The 12,090-nt window shown below is 33.2% G+C and overlaps 2 protein-coding genes across 2 annotated transcripts; both read right to left on the bottom strand.

Annotated features, from left to right (window-relative positions):
* Positions 1-3,270: 3,270 nt before the first annotated feature.
* Positions 3,271-6,177, bottom strand: LOC11425986 (transcription factor MYB75). The gene is given in 5 exon segments (XM_039834743.1): positions 3,271-3,638; positions 3,640-3,844; positions 3,987-4,133; positions 5,049-5,153; positions 5,912-6,177. Coding segments are annotated over 5 exon segments (1,068 nt in total). The 3' UTR covers positions 3,271-3,293.
* Positions 6,178-9,538: 3,361 nt separating this feature from the next.
* On the bottom strand, positions 9,539-11,873 carry LOC11426711 (transcription factor MYB1). Its single transcript, XM_003616311.3, has 3 exons — positions 11,618-11,873; positions 11,352-11,481; positions 9,539-10,272 (listed from the first exon to the last, which is right to left on the bottom strand). Exons 1-3 carry the CDS (start codon positions 11,775-11,777, stop codon positions 9,732-9,734), a joined length of 831 nt encoding a protein of 276 aa, XP_003616359.1. The 5' UTR covers positions 11,778-11,873; the 3' UTR covers positions 9,539-9,731.
* Positions 11,874-12,090: the final 217 nt, after the last annotated feature.

The raw sequence follows: 12,090 nt of genomic DNA on the forward strand, positions 1-12,090 counted from the left end.
CGGCTGCGGTTATCCTTATGCACCCTCCATAAATTTAAAAATGGTTTATGTGAGTTGTACTCCAAAACCATTAGATTTACTTAATGGTTTCCAGCACTCTGCATAAATCCCAACTCAATTATGCCAAAACCATTTTGTTGTGGAAATGGTTTATGTGAGTTGTACTCCAAAACCATTTATGGATTTATGCAGGGTGCATAAGGATTTCCTTATGCACCATAACCGCACCCATGATTACGTTAAATTTATAATAAATAAAGGATTATCTATTAATTTTATTATATAGTAACAAATATATATATATATATATATATATATATATATATAAGAAAATCCATTGTTTTGTGTTGACTTTTTCACTTTCAATTATACATATAAGCAAATTTGCGCCACTTCCAATTATACCTATAAGCAAATTTGCGTATAATAATATATATTATTTTGTTGGTGTCCTTCAAAAAGATGACAATTTATATTATATTTGCTATGTTGTTGGTATCACTAAAAAAGATAAGTATAGTTTGTTACAATATGAAAATGAAAAATATTTATCATCTATACCTATAATTTTAATCAAAATCAAAATAATTTTAATCATAATTTCATAAAAACTATTGTTCGTAATTAATACGCATCGCAATAAGAAGAGTGGATAGATGGACATATATAGAATGTCCGTCTGAACGCTACTAATTATAATATTTTTAATAGTATTTAACGTGGATAGTTTTAGTAAAGACAATTATTTAAATTAAATATATTAATTACATAAATACAATTATTTAAATTAAATCCATAGATATATTATTTTAATATCTTTGGCTTTTGCGTCAGCCAATATCTGACGCTAAAAGCGCATGGCATTTGCGGCATCTTGATTCCGCCACAAAGGAAAAATAAAAATAAAAAGGTTGACTTTTGCATCGGCTTTCATCTGAGAATTAGCGGCGACCTAAATCCCGCCCCAAACGTTTGCAAGGCCCGTATTTGTTTGGGACATATGTCCACCGCAAATTTTTCTTTGTGTGGACATTTTGTGCTTTGTATGGGAATTTGGAACATGTAACTCCCTTGCATTCTTGTAGCGTAATCTCATTCAAGATGGCTAGCTTTTAAATGTTGTTATATTGAATTTTTTTCATAGTCACTTGATGAGTATAAAACACGGATAGCACTTGTGTACCATAATGGTATATACCATTGCCCAATTAGAATGTGTCACATGGCACACCCTTTAAAAAAGTATATCAAATAAAACATTTATAAAGTAACATTGGTAGATGATACACTATAATTGGTCAATAATATATACTATTGGTACCTTAATGGTACACAGGTGAATCCTATAAAACACATATGTATTGTTTGGTCATGTTTTAGGGAAGAAAAATCATATGTCAATTTTTTTTTAAACGGCAAATATTATTCTCGCCGAACCTGTGCAAGATGTACTAAAAAAATCCCTGAAGACAACGACACAATTAAAAAGGAACCGTATATAGAAGGATTTCACACACCCCACCCATATTCAAAACCAGAAGGTTAACACCCAAAGGAAGGTGCACATCGCAACCTATAAAGATACACACCAAATAGTACACAATCAAAAACATACGTGACAGACAAAGTCCCAAACTGTAGCAGGTATCCTAACAAAGAAGTTGTCCAGCAAAAACCATCCCACTAACACCAAAACTGCATAACAGAGAAAAAAACTCCACCCACATATACATATTGCCTGTTACCCGCCCCCCAAAAAGCAAAACCCCCACCAACCAACATACATTCATTATCTTATGAGACAATCTTTCGGATTCCAACACCACTCATCATACAAGCAAGCCGAAGATTTCAATAGACTCTAATCATGATGTTAGGGAAAAGAGAGAAAAGCTTGAAATATTTATATTGATTTGGTAACAGAAAAAGATACAAACGAATGATAGATTCTTAAAAAAAGATTCTTCTCTTATATTTAGGATCGGAGGGAATAACTAATAAAATGACCTTGACTACCTATATGTCAACAACCTCTCAAAAGCTGGAAGGTGTTTACAACATTTTCTGTTTGAGATGATCAATACAAAAAAACCAAAATCAAAATAATTCTTGTATTGTCATGTACAAATTGTACCAATATATCCTTCCTATCATCCTTCAAAAGAAAAATACAATAAATTTGCATCTCAACAAATGTCAGTAAATGATAAGTGCCAAATTCATGTTAATTAACTACATGGCCCTTATTAACTTGTTTTGCAAGTAATCTAGGTAAAAAAAAAAAAACCAATTTAATGTAAATACCTAATAATATTTTGTATTTTTAGGCCAGTTAAGCCGTTATTCCTTATTTACCTTCATGTTTTGTAGGTTTTTGGATCAATGACCGAGAACGATAAAGAGCAAGGATTCTGAGGAAAATTAATCTTGCTAGGCGAGCCAGGAGAGAATCAGAACAGAGAGTTTAAAGCAAAATGCAAGAGCAGATTCGCTAGGCAAGCACCAATTTGCCAAGCTAATCATGGTGGTTTGATGACTTGATTGGATGAGCTATCATTTTCCTCCATCTGAAGAAAGCTCAGATTCTCTACACGAACATAACTTTGTCTATCGAATTCCCACTTATAAGAATTCTATAAATAGATATCACCACTTCTTTTCAAGGAGGAGTCATACACCATAGAAGAAGTCATAAACCAAGAAAGGGAGAGACAAAATGATCTAGGGAAGAAAGATACAACGAAGGAGAATGGGGAATCTTCTTCGGGGTTTAATCTCTTCCCTTCTTGTTTCTTATTATAAGACTATGCATAACTAATCCTCTCTATCTTTTGGATTAAGCATAGTTTCTATGACTCTTTTGTAGATACTTAATCTCGATGGTTATATATAATTTGGTTTTCGTCATATCAATGCTTCTATTCCCATTCTTAATGCTTTTCTCGACGTGCAATACGAAAAAGAACTCTAGACATAAGAAGTAGTAGACATAGACTGTATTTGTAAGGGACATAGTAGAATCATTCGTGGATATTAGTTGTGAGACCTTAGGATATGAGTTTCGATGTGCATATGATTTTGTGCATAAAGGACATGCTTCTACATATGAGTTTCGATCTGCATTTCCGTTCATAAAAATATGTACAAGAGATACTCAAACACAATCGATTTTGTTACACTTTATTCTTTTACATACTACTCATCCAAATAATTTTAGATTAATAATTAAAATTAACAATAAAAAACCTTTTTGCGTAGAACTAATAATAATATTACACAACTAATTATAGATTTCAAAGATAAATGAAATCACAAAGGTTGGAATCCCAAAAGGAGTAATCAATGGTTGAAAACTCCATACTAAAGTACTCCTCTTGTAATGAAGAGCATGAGCCAATTTTCTCACTGTCTACTGGCTCCCCCAAGTTCCACAAATTATCGGTCAACATTGCACATGGTATTGCAACATTATCTTTTTTTGAACAAAGTATTGCAACATTATCTATACTTGGTTGTGAAGAGGAAACATAATCTCTACCAACTTGATTTGAAACCGTAGTACCTAATGAGGCATTAGAATCTCTGGGAACATTACCATCTTTATTTGAAGCCAGTACTGGTTGTGCAACAAAATTATTTTTGCTTCTTGTTCAACCATGGTGAATGAGTTGAAAAAATTCGAGGTTGAGGTTTAATAACTTCATGTGTTTTCATAGTTTCCTTATGTTTCTCTTTTTCTTTCTTTTCTTTTTCTAAAGCAAGCTTCTTCCGCAAATTTGTGTGCCAATAGTTTTTCACATCATTCGCTGTTCTACCAGGAAGCCTTGCAGCAATCAATGACCATCTATATCACATGTAAATGTAAGTAATTAAATAGCTGAAATATTATCTAAACAAGAAGTATATTAAATATAAGAACTTAGATATGTTTGCATAAATATAAGAAGCATACACAAACAAATTTGAATTTTGCCTTGGAAGCTTACCTATTCCCTAGAAGTTTGTGTAACCTTAGGATCAGATCAACTTCATCCTCAGCAAAGCTTTCCCTTTTGATGTTGGGGCATAAATAATTTAACCACCTCAATCTACAACTTTTTCGGCATCTATTCAATCCTGCCAAGTGTAACAAATATTTTTACAATATATATGTAGAAATGAAATTATGCATATGATTAATTTATGATTACTTCAATAGAATATAGTAGTGCACTTTTAGATGTCACTCTTTATAAACCTAGTTCAGACCTTATATAGTTGTTCAGCTTAACTAATTATAAGCCACATACATGATATGCAGGGGTCAGGGTTCGAAAAACAAATAAAAAAAATGTTGTGTAAGCTCTAGTCACTATGCTACTTGATAAAATAAAATAAAAAAAATTATCATAAATGCATAATAAAGTTTTAAGGTAATGAAATATCCGCCTTTTTATTTTGAAAAACAAACAATTGAACACTTTTGTGTTAATATTATTTTGAATTTTTTTTTTTTGAATAATATATTATTTTAAATATTTGATAAAATTACGTGACTTTTAATAAGAAAAAAAATGCATTCCCTTTGATTTTATGTATACGCAAAAGTTATCATAAATTTTGAACTTGTTTTATGTTAATCCTCCAGTTTTCCGAGGAAAGGACTTTGGAAGTCCGGACTTCTAAAGCTCAACTATGACGTAAGTATAGCTTAGCAAGAATTGTTGCATTCACGAATTGAACTTAGATTCTCCAAAACATTTGTTCCTTGATGAAATTAATTTACCACTTGAGCACAATCACTTCATTTAAATACAATCAAAGCTAATCATATTTAATGTCATTGTTCTAAATCTATTCTTACATTAATTTGTTAATCTTGTGAGAGAGGTAAGAATTTAATAAGTAAGGATAGGTTACTAGATGTATTTTTTTATTACATGAAACTAAAATAATTATTAAAGTTTGTTCTTTTCTTAGTATTTGTCGCTCCCCTTGTAACCAAAAAAAAGTATTTGTCGCTCCCCTAATATACAATAAACCACTACTGTCAGTATTATAGGCCATACAATACAATCAATCTTCCACAGAGGTTGATAATGGAGTCTGGGAAGACGGTGTCAATATCAGTGTCAAGATCAAACAAAGCTGGTGTTAATTCTTGAGTGTTAATTCTGGAAACAATTTTAATGCTGCAATAAATGAGAATGCTACATTATTAACGTACGGCTCTATGATAAATTCTAGCAAACAAAAAATCGGTAATGGACGGAGTGAATAGATGAAATTCTGGGGTGAGGGTTATAACAATTTGAATGTGTCAGGTAGACAAGCATTTAATATTGGGGTCACCAAATAAGAAATAATGCATCAATTACATATGATCCCTAGCAGGGAGATATGAATCCGCTGGACAACAAGATAAGGAGAAGAAATGGCCCATGACTGAATGTTGAATACTCCACTTGTGCCCTCACGAGCATCTAGCATTACGACAGTACGGTCTATTTTTTAGAAGCATGCATAATTTGGAACCATTGAGACAAATAATTTAAGTTTCTTGTACTAACTTATGCATGAATCTTTGTTTTTGTTTAATTCTAATAAAGTTGAAGACTTAAAACAACTTTTCTAATAAAGTGTTATTTTTAACTTAAATTTTTTTTTGTTTGCTTGCTTAACCATTGCCTTGGAACACCGGTTAGCTCTACCCTAAAATTAATTACATTTTTTAATCTTTGTCAAATTGTCAAGGCGACTTATAATTTAAGATATATGAAGTACTGATATGAAGGTTGACGATGTTCTTAAAAATAATTGGAGTTTTACCGAATTATATGTCTTTCGGAGAACACTCATGCCTCGTCATATATAAATGTGTTGTTATAAATGAGAAATTCTTGTGAACTCTCACCCAACACATCATTCTTACACTCTAGGGTGTGGTAGTCGTGGGCCCTGTCTAAGGTTGTTGTCTTCTCTTGGCAACTGATTCTTGATAGGATCCCGACTAGGTTTAACCTCCATAGGCGTGGTGTTCCCTTGCCTGAGAGGGATCTTGGTTGTGTCTTTTTTGAGGCGCCTTCCGAATCTTCCGCGCATCTCTTTCTTGTTTGCCCTGCTATCCTCCCGGATTGGTATCAGGTCTCTAGGTAGTTGGGTTGGGTGTTTGTGAGCCCTAGGGGTATTGCACAACATTTCTTTGCTTTCACAAGCTTATGGGGGTAAGAGAGTTAGATTAGATCTTCTTTTAGTTTGGATAGAGTGAAACTTTGGCTTGGAAGTGGCTCCCGGCTAAGTGCCCTGGTAGTTCCTGCTCTTTTCATGAGTGGGAGGTGTAGCCCGTCCTTTGCTGGCATCGTTAGGGTTTTGGTGGTGGTTTTCCTTGGTTCCCGGGGGGGTTGGGTGGGGGGTTTTAGCCTCCACCTTTCTGTCCGGTTTCTGGGGTTGCTTTTTTGCTTTTGTGTTTCTGTTCGACCACCTGGTTGTTTGGTGTTGGCGGTTTCAGTTTTGTTTCTTTTCCGTGTTGTTTTTGCTGTTTTTTGATGGTGGGGTGGCTCATGGGGTTTTGTCACAGGGTTTGCTCTTTTGGTGGCATATCCCCGTCCCGAATGCAGAAAACTATTTTATGTTGATATGCCATGTTATTTTGTTTGATAATTGTCATGTTGTAAAAACTACGATTGATATTTAAATGACCAACTAAATCAATGGGCTAACAAATGTTAAAGTGAACATATTGTTGGATAATGCATTACAATATTTCTCTTGGGGTTGCAAAAAAAATCTATTTTTTCATTAAAAAAATTATTCAATGCGGGGACGGGGATGGGGCGGGGATACCCGAACCCGTCGGGGACGGGGATGAGGTTCAATTTCTCATCCCCGTTGAATATGGGTAGGCGGTAGGGTAACGAGTATGTATATGAGAATCGGGTATGGGGACGGGGAATGTAAAACTCGTCCCCACCCCGCCTCATTGTCATGCCTACTAAAGCTAATAATGATTCAAAATCTAGATTCAATTCAAACTTGGTCGAAAATTGAAAAAATTAAGAACAAGATATACTCCCTCCGTCCCTATATCTAAACACCCCCATTTGATTTTATTTTTGTCTGTAAACTCATTTTCAAATTACTAGATGCATTTATTACTTTTTTCTTAAACATGTCTCTAAAGGACAATTTAGTAATATTAGTATACAAAACAGACACATTAATTACACTGACAATTTTTCTTAAAGAAATGTGAAAAAACAAAGGGGGTTACACTAAGGGACGGAGGGAATATTAAATAAGCACAGTTCAATTGCATTAATAAAAGGACAATAATAATCGCGTGTTTCCAACAACTGAAAATATGTTCATCTTGATATCATAATTTAAGTGTTTAATTGCTCTTGGAAACTGATTACATCATCAAAGAGAAAATTTATGAGTGAAACATGCTCTTAAACAGGCAATTTTTCCTAGGGCGCATGGTCTAAAGTAGATTTATGTTGATTTCTACTTCATTCTCCATGTGTTTTTCATCCTTAATATGTGAGCTTGTGGCATAAATTCCCCAAGTTATTTGAACGTCAATAACTTCATTGCACTTGATCTCCTTGCTTCCATTACTTTCACGAGATGTCTAGGTTGGCTTAACTTCATGATCTATACCAAAAAAGACTCAAAACATCTATGGAGTTGTCTGACCGGTTATAGAAGAAAGGGAAATACAACGACCCGAAACCAAACATTTCAAATCCTTTCCCAAACCATGTGAAGCTCACTCTAAAACCTCGTCACTCTACCTCTGTTAAATCTCTCTCCAACCTCTGCCATTAATGTGATTGTGATCAAAACTCGTCATTAATGTGATTGGGATCAAAATTCGCACTCTACCTCTGTCAAATCTCCCGCTAGCCATAATGAGTTATTCCACGTAAAGAACTTCACCAAAGGAGCATACAAGATTTATCAATTTTACAACTTCCTAAAGATGCATCGATAACCCTAAAACGCCAACCAAGTCGTTCTCTGAGACGGCCTCACCTTCGGTGAGCATCGTTCCAGCGTACTGATTCATTTGGACCACCAAACACTATGATACATCTAGAACTCATGCACTAGGTCCATAAGAGGGTTCTTTCCTTCCACTGGTCTCATGTAGAGCGCGTGGAAACCTTGAAGCCACAAGTTCCCTACGGTCCTTTCATTTTCTCGGTTCCAAAAGGAAACCCGCATAACAGGTTTCAACCTCAGACACTAGTACATTGTTTGATGGGACAAACGATCCTCTTCACCGGTGGTGGGGGAAGTTTCTGTCGAAGATTGATATTGTTCGACAAAATGGCCTACTGACAAAGAATGTCAATAAATGTCTCACATCCACCACCTTAGCTCCGAAATTATTTGTTGTCGAAACATCACTTTGCAAGGCAAAATGGAAAGGCTTTAATGGTTCTATACCGAATTTGGTCACATTGATGTGAAGCTTTGTATCCCCCCATTTAAACCGATCGGCTGCAACCTGTTGAGCAACCAATCTGCCTTATGGACTCCTTCGAATCTAACGACACCACCATGTCCATACCTAGCGAAAAACTCCCCGAGCCTTACTGCGCAGATGTGTTGTTTGAAAAAGGAGATACACACTCCCTTTGCACAGCTAACACATACACCGGCAAGCCTCTCTGCTGCCAACTTGAGGAACACATATCGATCGGATGGTTAAGCTGGCACTGTCCTTATCATACGTTCTTTTAATTATGCACCTTGATCTCCAGGCTATGTATTTCCACACGCTCTTTTCCAAACGTGGCGTGATATATGTCTCATATTTCTCTTACAACAAGCATATTAAATAGCATAGTTATTTAACATGTTTACAAAGCATGTAAGTAAATGTTTCACCACCACAAAGAAAAAGTATATTAATTATAGCTTATATATGTGTTTTTATTGTATTGTTAACCCTTTCCATTAATTGATCAATTAATAATATCTCTTGGTTATTCAAAAAAAAAAAAAAAAAAAAATCGTGTGGTGGTTTTGGTGAAGGTTATAACGATAGTCTTTTTTTTTTTTTTTTTTTTGTCAAAAAAGAATACAGATAACTATGATAGTCTTATTTTAATTATGGCAAAATATTTTTTTTGACATACATCAAAGGACTTTTCAACATCTTAATGCTCTTACTTAAGTCTCAAGCTTACGTTACCAAGCTCGGCAAGGCCAAATGTTAATTGTTGTTTTTCTTATTATTAAAATTGTGTTCCTCTGTCCGATCGGATCTATATATCACTTTTTGTATTTAATATATATAATTTTACATGTAACAAAAAAAAAATATAATTTACCAACAAGCAAAAATTAAATGATTCAAGTAGTATGAAATTTCGATCCTTTAAAATAGTGGTTTAAGTTCAATCATTGGCTTTTGCGTATGAAAAAAATTCGATTCAAAGAGGAAAACTTTGTACTAATAACACGATAATAAAACATAGTACTTTTCATAATTTAATATTTCAACTTATTAAAACAAGAATAAATTACAAACAAGAAAAGGGTAAAAAGTTAAAACTTGCTGTGTGCATGTAACAACAAAGAAATCTAAAATTAAACTTATTGATAAATTTGCACCTCTTACTACATTAGATGTATGTTTGACCCTATGCAGTGGCGGCAATACCGTTAAATCTATGGCAAAATATTTTGAACTTAGATTTAACGATTTTGCTGCTACTTCACACAGAGAAATTCAAATCCTAATTTAAGATATCATCTAAAAGAGAGTCAAATTCACAAATGGTAGAATCCCAGGAGAAATCACCGACAGTACTGGGTCCTTCAGCAAGAAAGTTCTCAACATTTAATTTGGAATATTCCTCTGGTAATAGTAAAGAGCATGATCCAATTTTGTCATTGCTCACGTTCAACAAACTCTCCCACCACATGGAAGACAGTGTTGGATTTTCAAGATATGGTTGTGCAGCACTATCACCATCACCATTAATTGGTAGAATAGTATCTACTTCACTATCTTTTGCAACATTACCATCATTTGTTGAAACAGTTACTATTGGTGTCACAAAATTATTATATTTCCCATTCAACCATGGTGAATGAGATGAAAAAGTTCGAGGTTGAGGTTTAATAACTTCATGAGTTTGCATGCTTTCTTTAGGTTTCTCATTTTCTTTCTTTTCTTCTTTTCTTGAAACCATCTTCTTGCGTAAATGTGTGTGCCAATAATTCTTCACATCATTAGCTGTTCTACCCGGGAGTCTTGCAGCAATCAATGACCATCTATAAAAATATAAAAATATCATGCTTACTTACTTCATACAATTAAATTATTTTTAAAATATAGTTTTTTTTTTTTATTGACAAAATTCTTAAAATATAGTTTAAGTGGTAACATTCTCTTTTATAAAAATCGTGAAATACTATTTTATAACTTGATGTACTTAATATCAACAATGATATTAAACACCCCAACTTTTTATACATTCATTTAATACTTTATTATATCTCTAGCTTGCTCTTCTTATCACATCATCAACGACATCGCACTTTTGTTTTCTATCTTTATTTCAAGATGTATACTAAGTTATCATCTACGGTGTAAACTAAACTTTATCTATTTAATATTGACTTCCTCATATTATAAGACACTTGTCCTTTTTTATCAATATCTCTTGATCTAAGACACTTAACTAGTAGTATTAATCAAAGGTTTATTTGAAAAAAAAAAATATTAGTTCTATGTACTATCTAGTAATTTAGAATTAGTCCTTTTAAGAGATAAAAAGACACATACTTTTTTTATATAAAAAAAATAGCAAGTGAAATATTATTAATAAAGTGGCATTAATTATAGGGTTAATTAAGATTTTAGTCCTATAAATATTCACAGATTTGTTTTTAGACCTTACAAAATAAAATCACACTTTTTAGTCCCTGTGACATTTTTCTTAAGCACTTTAGGGACCAAAAATGTTGATGGAAATTTTTTACAGGGACTAAAAATGCTAATGGAAAAATTTTATAGGGACTAAAAATGCTGATGAAATTTTTATAGGGACTAAAAGATGTGATTTTATTTTGTAGAGACTAAAAAAACAAAACTGTGAATATTTATAGGGACTAAAAACTTAATTAACCCTTAATTATATATTGGTCTTTTTCACACCAATCTTCGAGAAAATTTGAATTTTTGACCCTTCAGATTACAAAACAAACTCCATGCTGCTAAGCTTACACTTTATGAACAAATAAACTTACATTTAAGGAAACATAATATTAAGAATATAATGTTAACAGCTGAATTGAATTATAAGAAAATATTTAATTAAATGATAACTTGGCCTTGGCATCATACATACCTGTTCCCTAAAAGCTTGTGTAACCTTAAAATCATATCAACTTCATCCTCAGAAAAACTCTCTCTATTGATGGTGGGGTTTAAATAATTTAACCACCTCAATCTACAACTTTTCCGGCACCTATTCAATCCTGCCAAGTACATGTAACAAGTATTTTCACATACATAAAGAAAATGAATTATAAGTTACATTGCTTCTATGTTATTATTCAGTTTAATTAATCATAAGCCAAATATACAGTACAATAAGCAACTTTCATTATATACCTGCTCTTTGTGGAACTAAATGCCATTTTCCTTCACCATACTTCTGCATACAAGCCTTGAGTAGCTTGTCTTCCTCATATGTCCATGCACCTTTTCTCACACCTCTAGTCTTACACTTCTCCATATACACTTGCTTTTGTCCACAGACAAACAAAGGCATGAGGCTTTTCTTTAGCTATATGTGCTTTAAAGGGAAGGTTGCATAGATAAGACAAAGAGAGTGATACTACTTATCATTTTCATCCAAAAAGTGCACACAATTTTGCATGTGAATATCGTTGTTACACGTCTTAAATTCATCACTACTTGTATTTTTCTATCTTTCTCTTCTTTTTTCATCCACTATCTCATTTTCATCCAATATATATTACAAGCTGTGAAAAATCTGTGAGGCTATAATACGTTCTTCGTATGCAATATATTCATTTCATTTAATGTCTTGATCCTTAGTTTTTTTCTTAGTTTAATAAGTG

Source organism: Medicago truncatula, chromosome 5 (genome assembly GCF_003473485.1).
Source record: "Medicago truncatula cultivar Jemalong A17 chromosome 5, MtrunA17r5.0-ANR, whole genome shotgun sequence".
In the NCBI taxonomy this organism is placed as follows: Eukaryota; Viridiplantae; Streptophyta; class Magnoliopsida; order Fabales; family Fabaceae; genus Medicago; species Medicago truncatula.